Source organism: Dermacentor silvarum, chromosome 3 (genome assembly GCF_013339745.2).
Source record: "Dermacentor silvarum isolate Dsil-2018 chromosome 3, BIME_Dsil_1.4, whole genome shotgun sequence".
In the NCBI taxonomy this organism is placed as follows: Eukaryota; Metazoa; Arthropoda; class Arachnida; order Ixodida; family Ixodidae; genus Dermacentor; species Dermacentor silvarum.
In genome coordinates, this window is record NC_051156.1 from 188349375 (window position 1) to 188367575 (window position 18201).

Genomic DNA, 18201 nt, shown 5'->3' on the forward strand with positions numbered 1-18201 from the left:
AGACGAGGTGTTGCGCGGCACTCTTGATTCCAAGTGTACTGTGGCAGACAAACCTCATGACAAGCTTCACTGTGCCACCGTTGCCACAAAGCACGATGGCAGTACTCCTAGCGTGAATGAAGGGCAACTATGATGAGAAGTATGTTGTGTTTGTACTATGATAAACCTGCTTAGCCCTCAAGATCAAAAGGCATGGAGGTGGGAATAAGATTGTACAATTGGAGTGTGGCTGAAAAGACATATCCCTCAACTTCACCCTAAAGTTTACTGGAAAAATTCACAATGGCATTCCCCTTGGCATTCCGAGGGGAAGCAGGAGAGTGGCGACGACTACTGTCATTACGGTGCTTAGCAGGGTCATTGCTCATGCACTCTGAACGTGGTTAAACCTGCCTATTCACCGTGAAAGAAAGCACTGACCTGGCGGCCCTGAGGTACATCATGAGGTCGCAATCGGGAACCCCAGGCGTCCAGCGCAGCTCCTCGCGGGGCATGCCGGGGGGCTCGTGGGCGGGCCGCAGTTCGGGCAGCCGTGCCTGGTGCCCGGGCCCCACCCGGATCTCGCCCCCGGACGGCCGCTCGGGGCCTTCCCCCGCCACTCTGCCTCCTTCCCACTGCGGGGATCACCCACCGCTGCTGCTTCTTCTGGCCACCCCCCTCCCTGATAAACAACAAGATGAAGTCGTATTCATTGTTGCAGGTACAGGTGTAGTGCACGCCACAGAAGAAAGCACTCAAACATCTTAACTGCGTGCGCACAGGGCTCTGGTTAACAAATACATCAGGAGCACTAAAAATGTGTGCACATTTGGTTGCAGATGCAACTAGGCTGATTATGCAGGAGTTAATTAAGGAAATGGAAGTCTTTCAGGTCACATGGCTAGCTCGGACAATCACTGTCATCATTATCAGTACACGCAGCAACCAAATGAGGTGTACTGCAGGTTGAAAGCCTTTCACAATGACATCCAATTACCCTTTCCTACATCAGGCGACTCCATACTATGACACCCAGCTATGATAGGTGTAACTTAAGAGTTAGGAGGACAAGCGTGTGGATGGCCAAACACACTAGAGGTTGGATTGCGCAACATTTCGATGGGACACACAGAAGAGAAACAAGTATGCTATACCAACATGCCCAGTCTTCAACCTTGGCAAGTTACCAAACACAGCTAGCTTATATTCTGGTTGCAACTAAGAGGAAGTAAACATGGGCTGGTCATGTAATGTATAGAACAGATAACAGGTGGTCAAACAGAGCAGTAGAACAGGTTCCAATCACTGTGCCACATAGATAAAGCACGGCGAACAGCAAAGAGTTGGTGAACTGCAGGATAATTCAAGACACATGCAGGTACGGTTGGTTTCTTATTCTTGCAATGGCAAGGGTCTCAAGACAGAAGAACAATGCATGTCATTGCATGAAAGATAACTCTTTTCATCAATGGCACCACTACAGACAGTACTAATTTAAGTACTCTCATGAAATGACACTCACGGTCAGTTTTACGAGCAAACTCATGGAAACAAGCTCATCGTAACAAGAATGTCGCCCGATTCAGAAGCAAGACCAGCTGACACTACATTCAGCCACTCTGTGACACAAATACAGCCAGTGCAGAAAAGGGTGGACTTCACCTTAGTAATCCCATAACGGCTGAACTGCCTCAACTTTTTCTCCGGCCACTGACACACACACACACCTACTGTTCAGTGCCCCTTCACCTCTGCAAGACTGCCTAGTGCTCCCTGGGTGTACATGCAACTCTGCTTCAAAGCCGATGAACACACACGAAGGACGGCAATGTGAAAGACCCTTTCACTGTTGACAAACATAAACCCTGGATGGCTTCCCTTTCTCCTCACTGGTGTAGCCTGCTAAATTTAGCAGGAAAAAAAAAAGGAAATAGCGATTAGGACGAGTGCGATAAAACAAAAGCCCGTAGATTTTCACGACTTTTGCACTGAACATAACCACAATTTTATAACAAGTTTGCGCAAGTAATATGAGAAATTATAAATGTTAGTCTTGAGGTAATACGCGCCTTTATTTCTATCTGACAACGTAAGAAGAGACCTTTCGTACGTTGAAACAACTTAAAAACGCGCTTTTTGTTCCGGTGTAGCAGACTGATGGGGCATGTGGCTGAAATTTTCTTGGGGCCGCACGCTCACTACTGTTATCACGCACTTGCGAAACCGTCTATGCTCTGTTTCACACATAGCAGGCAACACTATGGAGACAACAGACCCACTGCTCAAGAAATAATGCATCCCATATGAAAGGAAGGTATGGGAATGTGTCATATAATTCATTGTGGCATTGCCGTGTATTTTTGTGAAGCAAAATATGATGCATTGGTACATAGAAAGCATCGCAGATCTTAAATGATTTACCATCAAATTAGCGGAGTGATACGTTCCTGCGACCAGCAGTTACAGCGCACCACTTGCGCTCACAACCAGAACGTAGTATGCCGATTACTGCAAGCACAAAGGTGCACAAATAATGCATAATTTGACATAACCTTACCTCCGGTGGTTCTAGCTGCAGATATATGAAGTAGTTATTCCATAGAAAGCATCGCAGAACAAAAGTAACTACACTGCGAAACAAGTGGTGTGAGACGTCTATGACCACACTACTCATAATTTCTGCAACGTTGCCTGCTAAGTATAGAATGAAGTATAGCTCGGCCCTTTGCAGCTGTTTCAGTTGACTGACTTAGCAAAGCAGGGCTGTTGCAGCCTAAAAGCAAGATGCCCAGCAGTTTCACAGGAAATGTTGGAAAAAATATGCCTCCCTTTTCCTTCCGTGGCAGTGATTGATGACAAATACCAATGTCCTTAAACAGGGTGAATAATTTTGCAAAGGGCTGTCTTGCTGCCAAAGGCTGCATTTCACTGCCAGATCACAGTCAATTTAACGCTAATAAAAGAAAAAGATCGTAACAGCAATACCGCAAATCTGTGTCCACAACCTGGAAATTCAACAACCACTGCAGTGTTACTTGAAGCTATCCTCAGTGGCAAAGTTAAAGGGATACGGACACAAAATCTAAAACTTTACGAAAATGCTGAAAATGAATCCTCAGTGTGTGATTACACCGAAAAGAAGTAGTCACTTAGCTAATTTCTGAGCCGATAGCTTTATGTTTGGCGTTTTTGTGAGCGCGCGCCTCGCCACCCGACCCGCGGGAGTTGGAAGGTGTGACGTCACGACACCCTCGTCGGATAGCCAGCCGGCTGGCCGCAGTCATTCGAAGCGCACTGACGCCGCCATCGCAAGCATGGATTCGAGTTCTGGTCCCTCTACCAGCGATGAGTACACATCTGAAGACGAGGACCATTCCAACTTGGCAAGAAATATTACCGCTTACGGTTACGAGCCTTCCGCGTCAAGCGACGAAGAGCAGGCGGCCGTAGAAGTGCTGGTCAGGTTTTCACAAACCGTAGCACAAAGATTTCCCTCTGCACCAGACACTTGTGCAAGAATTATTTGTCATTTCTTCTGTAAACTTGCTTTTTCAAGAGCGCACGCAGGCGAGGCAGCTGCGGGGTACTTCAGCACTGCGTGGATGACTGAATAGTTTATGCGGTCGGCGTGAGCAACTGCTGTGAGGTATCAGTACCTTCGACTCTTACATCCACTTCGCCAGCCGCCCGACAGATGGCAACACCTGTCTGGTGTTCTCCCCAGTTTTTCCCGCCTTTAGCCTGTGGAAAATCAGAGCTGTGTGTGTGTCTGCCCCGCTGCCACGCAAGACTGATCTCGTGAGTCGCGCTCGCGCGTGCTAGCCTTGTATTGTTTTACTATGCTTTGCCAACATTTTTAAAGACATTACTGCCTTCGTGCCCAGCCACGGGCATCTCGTCGCACTCTCGGCCTCACACTGCTCAAGAAGACTGCAAGTGAACGAAAACAGTACCGACATCTTTTTGCCTCCTCTTTTCAAACGCGCCGCTGATCATTTCTGCTTTGTGTTTTTGTGAGAAGATCGATGGCACAGCGTCGGGCTTTAGGCGTTGCCTTTTGAGCGGCATGCCGAGGCAGTCGGGCTGGTCACATAATCATCGTCGACGAAGTCGTCTGTGCAAATGAAGTCATTTTTTAGAGGTCTCCAAGCTGGGCGTGATGGCTGACAGGCAGGTATCCAAAGTTCACGCACCTTGTCGTCTCTGGGAAACGTGTGCGACGGCACGTCACCACCGACGATGCTGTTATTGACCCTTTTCGCGGAGCAGTTTGCTCCAGAGGAACGAGATGGCGCTTTTGACCGTGCGCCATACGCTGCCTCAGCGAATGCGCACGAATACGAAAGCATTACTGCTTCTGCCCTGCTACTGTGCGATCAGCTGTCGAAAATGCAACTGGGTGTGCGCTAATGCACTGCGCCCAATTCATACTGCAAAATGTGTAACGATAAAGGGAAGACGTGTGCGGTAGTTAGCCGCAAAAATAGTGATTCGCATATTAAGGAATGGAATCAACCTGTGTCGCCGCTGCTACATAAGGGCTGCCTGTGTTGCTGCCCTTCGCAATGCACGGCTTTCCTCAAGGATTAAAAAATATAACTAATCCGCCTGCGCTGTATAGCTAACCTTTAAAGAAATTACTTCAACTCCGGAACGTCGGCACTTGGGAGTGAGTACCGCTCGTTACAAAATGAAGTAGTGCCACTTACTGGCATAGTAAGTTTCCGCACGTTATCTACACACATCCACCCTTATTCGCACGAAAACTTACACCCACCCTACCGCCAACGTGTGAGTGAATAGGCGCACACTTGAATCAATGTGCCGAAGCATGAGTGACAGCGACTACACCGACAAGACACGAATGTTGGAAGCTGAATGTTTCGTGACGGTCCACAGAGTAAGTGAGGGACTAGTGATAATACGTCTTTGCTACGAGCTACCGCAAAGTACAGAAAATTTAAATTCCAAGCTTCGTGCGCAGCAAGAACAAGTTTATCGCAGCAGAGCACACCCACGAGTGATGACGCTGAAAATAAACAATCAGATAGTAGCCGCACCGAAGAACTTTACTAAGTCAGAAATATGACAAGCCGCTGGTTCAAAATGTTTGCCAAATAAAGAACGCAAAGCACATTGATCCCGATTTAATTCATAAGCGGAAAGTTTGGGCAGCTTAGAATACATTTCTAGCCCCGCTTTTAGTACAAGCACCATATACGCTGCTCGCGCCGTTTGGACAAGATGTAATGAGCTCTGAAAGCACTTACATGTCCTCTAAAGCTGTGGCCAAAGCTTCGTGTAGACCACACAGTCACCGTCTACGATATGCGTCGAAACGAAGGTTTGCTGCGCCGCACCGGCGTCATGCGCTTGCATTGTAAACGCGGAGGCAACGGAGGCGGCTGAGGCAAGCAATGGACGCGTCAACACGTGATCAGACATGGCAGCGCCCACGGGAGCGCCGCGAAAAGGGTCAATAACAGCAATGTCTGGGCATTTCCTTCCACCGCGACGAACGTGTCAATACCAAGCGACGACCGTAGGAAGGCGCATGTAAGACGCACCACCTGCGTGGAGCGCCGACGGGGATAATGTTTCAGACGGACCACTAGCGCAGATCGCCGAAAGGGGTTAAACAAACGCTGCAAGGGACCGACACCCCCGGAAACACTGCGACGGTTGTGACTGACCTTGGCCGCACGCGCGTGCGCCTATAGGTGTTACGACGTCAAATTTCAGCTTCTGCCGGCGGCCGCTTGGAGGCAAGGTGCAACAGAAAATCGCAAAAAAAAAAAAAGATGTTCCTCGTTATTTTTTTTTTCAAAGCAGCTTGTTGTATTCGTCATTTTCAACAGTTAAACTTTTGCTCCCCCAACGCAAAAAACCACCCGCCAACTTTTGTGTCCGTAGCCCTTTAATATCAGGTGCCGGTGCTACACAACTCTTGAAATATTGGCTCTTTACTTGATGCAACCCCTTTCTGAGGTAACGGACAAAGCAAACACAAATAGTCATGCATTTGCTAGAGGACACATAAGAATAAGAAGGATGCATAATTTACAAAGGAGCACACCTCTTACATTATTGATGTCGCCACCCAGCAACCCTCAGAGCATTTGCATTTTGACTGTTTGATCAGTGGGCATTTCATGTCGCAAAGCAACAAAGGGCTATTAGAGACACCAAAGTGGAGGGTTGCAGATTAATTTTGACCACATGAGGTTTTTAAACACGTGCCCAAAGCTTGGCAAACAAGCATTTCCGCATTGTGCACCTCCAAAACACAGCTACAGCAGTTGAAAATGAAATCTGCGAAAAGAACGAGAGTAATAGCTCTACTTTGTATGCCTAACAGGGCCAGCTGCCTTCTGGTGCCAAAACAATCATGCACTTGTGACAGCAGCTGCTATTTAATGAGCAAGAAGCTTGTCTCGAGGCTGAGTGAAGTGCGTTGTAAAAATTTTAAATTGCCAATAGTACTCCTGACCTGGATAAAATGGGAGTTCTTCAGATAAATTTTCTTTTGCTGCAAAATGTAAAACTGTATTTCATCGTCGTTGGTGCAAACCACGTACCCAAAATGCCAACCAACTTCTTTGAGTGTTTTAGTGTCAAACGAGTGCTACAACAGACTTCTTTCTTGGCTTTTCCTTCCATACCTTCTCACACTTCTCATCCTACCGAGTCTAAGTCGAGGGTCTATAAATTTGGTGGGTGTGGGCGACATGCGAGCTTGAAAACTCTTCAGAGATATGTCTAGAGGCTTTACTCTGAAACTTAGTTTCAAATTCTCATGCAAACAGCTTTGAAAATGAAAAGGGTTAAACTTACAAATGCAACACTTCGACTTGCCATTCATGCCCCGTTATTTCTAGCCCATTTTCCCACCCTTCCCTCACCCACAGCTTGTTCTGAAATTCCCATCAAATCAGCACTTGAGGTAGCCTTACACGCACCACGCCTACTTTCCTCCACCCACGACAGCAATGGCACTGCACACTCACCAAATAGTGCCTGCAAGAGGTAAATTGGACAAGCAGCGAGGCCTCAAAGATCAGGCGCAGCAACCAAGTTGCAATCTGCTTTAGGCCTGCTTAGCGCTTCACCGCGGGCAGCAGCTGTCGCGGCACGCGGGTCTGACATGGCCCACTCGTTCCCTCTCGGGCTCTTCCTCCCGCGGCAATTCTCCAGTGCCTTGTGATTGATGGGCGTGCGGCATCACAATGCGACAATAACTGCCAGCGGCACAGATACTAGCATCGATGCACGTCACGCGTGCGCCATGGGACAATGGCTGGTTCACCCAGATGCACGGGGACACAGGCAGATACAGATGTGTGACTTAGGCAGGCTTTCAACACATGTGTGCCTGTCTCTAAACAGTTGGACGACACGTACCATTAAAATGCCAGGATGGCCCTCAACCAATAGAGAGAGAGAGGGAGAGATTTTGTGTTGGCTATCGGCATGTCATGACTTTTCAATGCATTGTTTTGGCCTTCTAATGAAAATAGGAGGGGGGGGGGGGGGAATTGGTAAACGGACTATGGTGGATAAATGAAACCCAAACAGAAAAACTAAAAGCACTGGAAACATACGGAAGACAGTGCTTTACGCAGGGAAGACATTAGTGTCGATTACAATATGCCATACACCATTCTTTATAAGAGAAAACACATTCCACCTTTATCTGAAAACCATGCACTCTTGCATTCTTTGTGCTTGCATCTCTGTTCGCATTTCATCTGTTCTAGACACAGCAGTGTGTGTTGCACTTTGAAGGCACAGCTGGTGAGCATTCCATTTTCAACTACAGCACAGATTAGACCTGGAAGCCTACAGACTTTGTTTTTTCTTTTTGTTTTAATTTGTATATGTCTAAAAGCATTGTACTGGCCAAAGCCTAAAATTGGTTGATGAATGCACCACTGTCAGGTGAAACAACTAATCATTATTACAGCCTCGGTTACAGCTTAAATTGTTAGTACAGCTTAGCAATATGTTAGTATAGTAAAGTTGGGTTATTTGGTACCCAAGATTTGTTTAGCGTACAAGAAAACAAAAACATGACATAGTCTTCAGTGAATCATGTCTATCTTGAGTGCTGAAAGAATTGGGAACAAAAATTCAGCAACTAAGGTCTTCTGACTAGCTATTCTTTCTTCTCTGTACATGCCTATGTAATGCATTGCAACAGTCACTTCTGCTTGAAGAACAGCAAAAATGCAGAAAATAAAACCTGCCTGAACACTACTTTGGATTTTTTTTCCCTCCAGCTGCGGCCAATAATATATATTTATTCAGCCTTAAAAGGTTTGCACACGGACACACAGATGCGTAAAAGCAATTTGCCACTCTACCCACTTTCTTTTTGCTTTTTTACATGCAGGACTTCCTATGACACTTCATAAGCTTGCCAGCTGCTCCACTTGACTGATATGTCAACGCAAAGGTTGCCCTTTTGAAGGATCACCGCTTTTGCAAACAAGCGAGGTACTTCACATGCATACTACGGGAAGGACTACGACAAGGCTAACAGAAAACGAGAGAAAGAAAACAAAAGGTGCCGCTTTGTCCCACGCACCAGCTCGGAGCCCTCGAAGCACGCAGCCGCTTATGTTTAGAGAGCCAGATAAGAAATCTCCGACACTGTGAAAAATGATACAAGCGGCGAAACTGTTTGCGCAGCTTCTTCTCCTCGCTGAATTACCGTTCCCTGACCAACTGCTTAAGCAGGTGTTCACACTGCTCGCCCCTTTCCGCTTACGGCGCAATTATTCATGGCCTTTCATGCCAGCTCACTTTTCTCCCGGGCTGAACAGTAAGAACAATGCGCCCGTCTGCTCCATTAAGGACCCGTTTATAATGATAAAGGCTGGTTACACAAGGCCCAGGACTCTTTCTCTTTTTATTTGGCAGCCCTAACTTTGCGGATATTTTATGGCCGATACTTAACTTCTGCCCAACAACCACTCAGTCCCTGCGTATAACACACATACAAAAGCAGACCCCAAATGAGGAACAGTTATCTCCGTTTTATGCCACAACCGAGATGTTTGTTTATGACCCTATTTCACAAGATAGGATGTGGTGCCTCAGCTAACAATAGGTGCAGTATAAAACAGGTTCCTTGAGAAGAAGCTTTTATGTCTATTAGAATGCTTAAGAAAATTTGAGAGAGGTGCCAATCGAGCTGTATCTACAAGACAAATGTAACACTTTTCCATAAAAACAGGATACCGCGAAGCAGGGTTATAGCGAGCTCTTTCTATTACACTAACAATTGCCCATTACTAACTCCATTCACTGTTGACATCACCTCTTCCAGCATATTTTTCACCAGTTACTATTGATGCAATCACTATTGGTCCAGCTTCCTTCCACAGAAATGAAACACCCAAGCCAGCAAAAGGTGTTGCAGAGCATATTTAATACTCTCCTTAAAACTCTCTTGTTGAAGGGCTTCTGAACACTGAACAGCACTAACAGAGAGAACATTTTGTTTTTTGCTCCATATAACCAAACCAACTAAAACAGGCTCATTCCTTACAACAAGGTTTTTTAAGATCATGTGGACTCACTGGCAAAGCAGATAGAGACACCAGAACAAAGTTCTATTGTAGGTGGAGAATGAAGTTCTCTTGGGGAAACAGTACTGCAACTCGAAAAAACATGGAACTGCTCCTAATCTGAGAGATTTGTACTACACCTGCTATATTTTAAATGTATCTCTTGGAGGCAGCACCAAAGAGTGCACGATGAAAAGTACACAGTGCCCGAGAGCAATAGCAGACACAAGCCGGTCGGCACACAAGGAATGACTCAAAGGAAGGAAGAGCAAACAGTGCAAGGTAGTCTGCGCAGTCTTCATGTCTCGGCAGTGCGCAAGCAGACGATCAGAATTAAGTGTCCCTCTCTTCTCGTAAATGTAGTACTCAGGTCCTCTCATAAGGCAACAAAACAATTTCAACATCCCCCCTCGAAACTTGGCTGCAATGTATGAACATATTGGTTCACACATTAGCTGCTCACGTGTTCGTCTTGTTGCCGACTCTATACTCCGTCACTCCACACATAGATTAAGGTTAAATTATGGGGGTTCACATTCGAAAGGAAGCTAACAGACGCTGTAGCAGGGGGCTTCGGGAACCATCTTGGGATGTGCTTTCACATGCGCACAAGACAAAGTACATGTGCATCCTTGTATTTCGTGACCATCGCAACATGGCCGGGAGTCGAACTCGCAACCCTGTGCTTGCCAGCAGGACGCCACTGAGCCGCCGCAGCAACCACTTCATACATTCATGTGAGCATGACTGTTTCATCATCCACTAGCTGCTTCCGATTTTTGGGTTCCTCTTGCTGATCTCCGTCGCAAGATGTTAACAAAAATGACCACGTCGGGACACACTCCTCTTATCTATATCTCTCGGGAAATGAAAGATACAGAAATTCGGAAAGATCGCAATCGCCTCTCTAGGGCGGCGTTTGGCTGCCCCACATGCAGAGGCGCGGTTGCCGCACGCCTCTTGTTTCGGCCCCTTTCCACAAAGGCCGCGAAGTAATGATTGCGAAGTCCCAGCGCCCAGAAAGACAAGAAGGAAAACGAGGAGGCTACGGGAAAAAACAAACAAAGCACGGAAACAAAACGCGCGCGTACCCAATAACAATGGAAAAGGCAATGGAAAGGAACGCAGCTGCGCGTGCAACCTCAACTCCTCGGCGCGTGCGTGCGCGCGAACGAGTGAGTGGCGAGGTGCATACAAAAGGCCATTTCGTGAAAGGCTTCCCCCTTTTTTATTTCATTCTTTTACTCCTGTTTCAGTTCTCACAGCTTTCCGGCACCACAGTTATCCACCTTTTTTCTCAAGTCGGCGCGTGCGAGACAAACACAGGTGACAGTAGGGTAAAAAAAAAGGGGGGGGGGGGTGGAGGAGGAGGGGAACGCAAGATGCAGACGGCATTCCTTTCACGTAGTAGCAAGACCTTTCGGTGTTTGACTCATCGTGAAAGAAAATAAGGTGGCTAAAGAGACGCTCCGGGTCATGAAACCGCGGCGGCAGTCGACAACCGCCGCCGGCAGTCAAACACATCCGGAACATGGACTCGGAGAAAACTTTTTTTTTTTTTTTTTAAGTGATAAAAGTGGGGGAGGAAGGGAAGAGAGGGTGGTGAGAACCGTTTCGCTTCGACGCGATCGCCGTTGCCGCCGACGCTGCCAGAAGCGCGAAGAGCTGCTGCTCCTCTTTTAGCACCTCGTCGCCTTTTTTTCTTTTCCTTGACGAAGTCAGCGCGTTTGAGAACAAACAACGAAACGTGTTGACGCTCGCTCCTCTATGCTCGCTCGATAAAGGAAAGCGGTTGCAAGACTCGTTCGGAGGGCGGCGCGCACGCCGATTCTTCTTTTTGGCAACGACGACAGAGAGAAAACGCTGTGATCGGGGGTTATTTTTCGACGCTAACAGCCTTTGACGCACAGCACAGGAAGGCCGAGAACATTCGGGAGCGTGCCGTCGCAACGCAATAACAACGGCGCCAAAAAGCCATCGACGCCGAGGCGGAAATGCAAGACACCACGAAACGCCCTATCCTATCCATCCCCCCCACTAGCCGCCGCTGCGCTCCGTCGGATTCTCTACGGCGCGAGCATGTCTTGTCTTCTCGCTCATTTTCGCGGCCTTCTCCCGTCTCAGCGAACCGTTCGGCGCAACTTCCTCTAACGTCCAACAAAAAAGTGGGCTCGCGCTGCTGTCCTGTTCGGCCCGCAAAATAAAGGTCAAGGCTCGCCGCAACGAGCAACTACTACTAGTCGACGCCGAAAGAACTCGTTCTTCATCGCATTCTTTCTCGCTGCTCAAGGCACGCACACACAAACACACACACACAAAACTTGACGCAGACTCCCCCCAAAACCACCCTGCGGCAGCGGAACGTTTGTCCCACGACGAATCTAGCACTCGCGCAAGACAGCCGTCGAAAGGGAGCGACAGTCACGATTTCTCACCTCCCGCAGAGTTTTAATCGCCAGCCCGTAGAGAACCCACCCCGGCCGCCGCAGAGCTTCAATTCGTCGCAACATTACAACGCGCGGACGAATCGGGAAGCAGATACTAATCGTGCCAATAAAAACATCCACAACACGCGCGTGCCAAGTTGGCACGAAGGTGCGAAAAGCGTTGTTCCTTCTTTTGCCGAGATTTTATTTCATACAAACTCCGCGCGAAGTTCCCCAAAGTAGCACCGATCGCCCGTAGCACGGCTTCGAGGCCGCCCACACTGGAGCGTCGAAGCTCATCTTTGAAAATCTTTGCACGCACCACGCGATTCCGTGCAGGAGCAAACGCTGCGTGTGCGGCGATGATTTCGCAATGTAGGTGCGCTAGCGGCCCTGGTCCAAAGTGTTCCACTTCGCCAGCGAATTCCGAAATGATTGAAGACTGCCTTTGAGCAGCCAGGTTCGGAGTGACGCCAGCGTGCAAGCAATGCGCGACTGCAAAGCGGCATAAAATCGCAGGCATAAACACAACACTCACCGTAGTAGGAAAGGAGGCAGGGCTTTCTCAAATGCTCTAGGTATCGGAAGCGATTCGCGCACCGGATTAGCCGCTGCGGTGCAAATTATTCCGAGCTTATCGTTAATTACTTCCAGCCATTGCTGCTACTGCTATCACGTTCGCGTGAAAACGCGTCGGCTAGTGCGGACCAATTCAAGTGCTCCCGTTGCAAGACACGTTGCATGCGTCGGGCATAGTTTGACCGAATGCATACCGATGATGCACGGGTGCGTACGCATAATATGCGGCGTTTAATATGCAGTGCACCTCTAAATATGTTAGGCCTAGCGAACAACGCTCTCGCGGGACACGGTCAATTAGTCCGCACGGCTAACGCGGACGGAAAGACTTTCTTGCCATCAATACGCAAGGGAGACATTTACCTTTATATTGCGAAAAGTTACTCCCTCGATGCGGGGTCATGCCTTCTTCGCCGAATCGATGATTCGGCTACAAAGAGGAGGCCAATCCATTTCTATTTACTTCCAACAGCTCCGCCATGTTGAAAAACGGAGTGACAACTACACACGTCACGGCGACGTCACGCCCTACGAAAGCGATAACGATCGCTGCGAGGGAGTGCGAGCCCACTCAACCCCTGCCTGCGGTCTTAATCGGTGTTAATCGGGGGTCGCCCCTGCGGTCGCTACCTAATTGTCGACGCTGGCGAAGCGATGCGACACCGCTCGCGCCGCGAAGGCCCGACCGATTTCTCGCGCTTCTTTACTTCTCGCTCGCGCTGCATGGCGGCGGCGGCGCGGACTGCACGCCGCTCATAAGCCGCACCGAAACTGAAACCACAGTTCCCGCGCACAGCGGTGAAAAGCGAAATCTCTTCTGATCAAACGTGCCTGAGCAATCAAGGTCGATCAGAACGCGCAACACATTCAACCCATTTACAACAAAGATGTGCACGAAGAATTGCTGTAGAGACCACCGGCAAGCCCGCGAAAAGCGCCTCTTTCAATAAAACACTCTTCAAGGCATCCCTCCGCATGCAACAGGAAATTAAACATGCAGTAGCATTCATACGGCAAATTATTTAGCCGTAATATTTATGCTGTTGAGTCCCGATGCACGATCGACCTGCTTGGTCTGCTCTTCCAACGCCTCCTCTTGGCTCTTCATAGCGCGCTCGCGGTACGTGTCTCTATTGTACAAATCTTACCGCAAAAATAGCAACCAATTTAGCGCGAAAAATCAATTTCGTGTAGTATAAAATTAAAGGACATATGCAGCATATGACAGTATGCAACAGCGCACTAGTGCTGCCTGCTGTCGCAAATATTGGACAGAAAAAATTGGATAAAAATGTAAAGCCAGCTAGAGCAACCATGGTGGTCTTGCAAGACCGGATGCAATTAAGGCAGATAAGCTATTCGCAATCCGCGAAATGTAACAAATTATGACAACGTATTTGGTGAAACGCAGCAGCAAGCATCCGAAGCACATAATTGATGCGAAGACGCTCCATGATAACGAGATAACGATGCGCAACACGTAGCGCTCCATGCATACGTGTGCCGCAGCGTCGTGAGGAGTGACGGGGCTCCGGGGCTCGAGCCCCCTCCAAAGCCCCGCTCCTAAAATGTCAGTACCAGAGTCCTCTTACCCAAACCGTTTATGGGTTCTTTTGAGTTGCCTCTACATCTTCCCTTAAAATGTTATTGTGGCTAAACGCTAACTGCATCATTGTTGACGCGGACGTGCACGGCTTTTATTCATAATTTCGCTTTATTTCTGAAAACCCTGGCAATAGGAAGACAAGCACATTAGAAGCACCAACGGCGGCTCCCTCATCCATCTCTTTTTCACTTCAACATGTTTTTTTTTTTTTTTTTTTTTATTTCCAGAGTGAACGCTATGCACAGACACATTATATTTCAATGTGTACACAGGACAAAATAGTCCTAAAGAAATAGTCGCGCTGACGCGACTCGGCCCAGCTCGAAGCGCGGGCTGCCATGTCCTCCGTCGATGGGGCCGTCCAGCTCATGATGTCAGTCTGGAGTGCACGCCCATTGGTGGATGCTTGCGTGCATCCGCCTTTGAGGGGCAAATGCCGCTGCCTTCTAAAATTGTGCACGACTATAGATGGCGAGAGGAGGCGATCGCGGAGGTTTACGGCGGATTTCATACTCGTAGCTGAAAAAATTAGATAAAATGGCCCGGTCCCTTGTAAGGCTCGTCAAAATTGCGGCAAAAAAAGTGCGGCCTTCACACGAGTCTGTACGTTGGTTATATCGCCTATATGAATTGTAGTACAATTAACTCACTAGTTAAAATAACAAACATTGTGCAATGCCGGACCATGTAAACCTATAAATATGCCGCGGGATGACCACGAGCAGTCGCTATCACAACACTGGCATCATGTTGAATGCCGGCAGCGGGGGCGAACGGTTCGTACAGCCATGCGATTCACTGCGACTCCGAAAATTAGATTCATCATCATCCGCATATTTTTATGTCCACTACAAGACTGCTTCTGTGAGCGATCTCCAATTACCCCTGTCTCTTAACTTAGGCTATGCGATCTGCAACACTTGGGGCACGGAAAAACAGCCTAAGGAAGACAGTGCGCATGAAGTTAGCAGTCATCCGTGCTCGCCCTTGATCATTGCGCCCCCCAATGATTACCAACAATTGGATACGGCACGCGGGCCGCGTAAGCGTCAACCGCACACAGTAATTTGCAGCTGCGGTAGGGCTAGATGACAAGACGCATGCTTTCCTCCCCATGCGTGCATTTGATCACATGGCATCCAACTAACTCGAATATCAAGCGCATGGGAAGATAATGTCCATCAAGTGTTACGGCTCAGCATTACGGGCTTTTTCTCGCACCCATAGTGTATGGGTCACTCACTCATATGACTTTTGGACTTTATACGGAATATCACGGCGATGATGACAGCGAAAATTTGCCTGGGTGGGGTGTCGACACAATTGCTGTCGAAATAAAAGGAGAAATAGAAAACAGGCGTCAAGCTCGCTTCTAGCGCGGCTGCGGACGTTGCAATGTGCACCGCCTACAAACACAGCATGAGCACCAACAAAAAACCAACAGTGGGCACCTCGCTTATCGGTACTTCGCCAGAACCCATCTGACGCTGAAAAGGAAGCATATTTTCCACCGTATAAGCACCAGCAGAAACATAACACTAGGCATGCAGGGAGACAGGGCACGCGAAGGGACCAGCCATCTCGGATGGCCCAAGCTTGAACTCGGCGCAGATTAACTCCAAAATGAAGCGCCTGACCCACATATGTATGGCAGAGGCACAAAAAGTAGAAGTTGAGGACCCGTGTGTTCTAGCCGCTAGGCAAAAGAAAACTCTACGCCGCTATCAAGAAGGTTCCTCAGCTCACGTGTTTCCATCAGCGAGTGACATGTACCGCCAGAGGTTCTATGAAGCACTTGACACAGTGCTGCCTTCATTAAACAACAGTTATCCACTTGATATATGGCAGCATAAGTCCCACATTGAGCAGCTTGCCATAGGGAAGGAAGACGAAGCATATATAACACAGTTCTACGGTGACAACCTTGAACCAGGACGCCTGATTTTGCACAGAGATATGCTGATTGACATTTTAAGCCAGCAAAGGTCGGCATCATTGCACACATTTGGGGACGTCGTGCACATGTTTACGGCGGGTAAGGGCGAACACTTGCGAAACCTTTTGCCGGAAATGGCCAAGCTAAAAAAATTGCGTTGGCCATACCAGTCTCGTCGACCACATTCGAGAGGTCCTTTTCTTGCCTTCGGCGAGAAAGCAAATGTTTTGGGTTTGACAACTGGACAAGCCCGTTTGAACCATCTGGCAATTTTTTCACGCTCACAAAGAACTCTCCTGCAAAATCAATTTGATTAAGATCGCCGACGACTTCATTTCCACATCAAGTACCTGAACGAACACTTTTTCAATGATGGTGAAATCATCGCATTAGACAACAAACTGATGTCTTTAATAGGAGAGAGAAAGGCACCAACTTACAAGTCAAACAAACCACCTGGCTTAGAAAACAATGCAAAAAGTTATACAAAAGAACGAAAATGGGGTCCATAACAGCGCAAGCAGAGTGAGGGCATTTGGGTAAGAAAAGACGCGTGGTTGCGCTATTTGTAAAACTCCCCAGTCCATGTTATGCATTTTCCTTATTAATTTTTATTTGTCATATACTGCATTTACCTCTCAATAACAGAATCCACGTTGTTCCTATATTTGCTATCGAGTCCTTTCACGCTTTTGAGATATCGCTGTCTTATTTATTTATTTGTTAATATGTTTATTTATTTGGGCACCTGATAATTTTTACTCTATAATCCTTTGTTCTGCTTCCGGAAAATAACCGAGACCAGTGGCATAAGGCATGCTTTGACATGTAATGAAACTATGGCGTTATGGAATCCCATTATACATATGCTAATCATTCTAGTCATAAGCTGTGTTCAGAAATTGTTATATATCATTTAATGTTTATATATGTTATGTCTTATCTCCTCAATAACTGACCTTTCGTCAGGAAAAGATTTCTTGATTGTATCTTTTGTATTAAATCTTTTACAAGGCGTTGCATTGCTTTTTCATAGATGTGTACTTGTGTGACTTAATGCGCACAAAACACATGTATCTCCCTAATGTGTTTAACTGAATCCACTTGTCGCATGGCTCAACCAAGAGACGCCAGTCTCTTGGCGGTACGAGGGGACTCAGGCTATAAAACTGAATTGTCTCCTACTCTGAGGTCTTGCAAATACTCATATAAGCTCGTCAGTTGAGTGAACAATCTTTCAAGGTCACGCGAAGTTTCCAGTGTAACTGTTATTAAAGGTTATATATATATATATATATATATGTTGTCGCCTTTTCCACAACTTCGAGATGGTCCTTATGTGGTGTCCCCACTTTGAAATGTCCTCCTGGCATGTCAAATAGCACTACCAAGCTCAATTGAAACTCTTGTCAACAACCAAGCGTGGCTTCCTCTTCTGAACTTTGGTTCTTGTCTGCAACTGCTTCCTGAGGGTGTATCTCTTGCTGTGCTGTTCCCTTTGGAAGACTGTGGAGTAGCTGCTCTTACACCCGAACCACGATTCGACACTGCTGCAGCTTCCGCCCCTCCTACTTCACGCAACGACAAGTTTACGCCAATGATAGCTACTGACCTGCGACCTGCTTACGCTGGCGCCCTTCGCCGCATTTTGATGTCCTATGAAGACACCTTTGATTTTGGCAATCGCCCGCTAGGTTGAACCCGTGTCGTCACCCATCCAATTCACACTGGCGACGCTCCTCCTATACACCGGAGGTCCTACCGTGTGTCTGCGGCTGAACGCCAGGTGATTCAAACGGAGGTGCACAAAATGCTCTCCAAAGATATCATCGAGCCTTCGTGCAGTCCATCAGCAGTCACCTGTCGTTTTGGTTAAAAGGAAGGACAACACCTGGAGATTTTGTATCGATTATATATATATATATATATATATATATATATATATATATTGTTACGACGCGAGACAAACGGTGTTTATTAAACAGGCCTCAGGGCGAGCCTCGGACGAGCAAGAAAACGTTCTCTTCTTCGTCTTCTCCGCTAACCCTCCTCCTCTTCTACTAATGCAGCTACATTTACTGTAATATTCCTCCCCTCCTAGAC

At 47.6% G+C, this 18201-nt stretch overlaps 1 protein-coding gene across 4 annotated transcripts in view; it reads right to left on the reverse strand.

Annotated features, from left to right (window-relative positions):
* Nucleotides 1-13060, reverse strand: part of LOC119446282 (arginine-glutamic acid dipeptide repeats protein-like) — a 66865-nt gene extending 53805 nt beyond the window's left edge. For 2 of the 4 annotated variants that reach the window (XM_037710670.2, XM_037710669.2), the window contains exons 1-2: nucleotides 12920-13059; nucleotides 421-661 (exon numbers count right to left, since the gene is read on the reverse strand). In XM_037710670.2, coding sequence (XP_037566598.1) covers nucleotides 421-494 — 74 coding nt within the window. In that variant the 5' untranslated portion in view covers nucleotides 495-661; nucleotides 12920-13059. Of the gene's footprint in view, nucleotides 1-420; nucleotides 662-6986; nucleotides 7140-12919 lie in introns of those variants that run through there. The other 2 variants (XM_049664054.1, XM_037710672.2) reach the window with 2 other exon arrangements.
* Between the last annotated feature and the right edge of the window lie 5141 nt (nucleotides 13061-18201).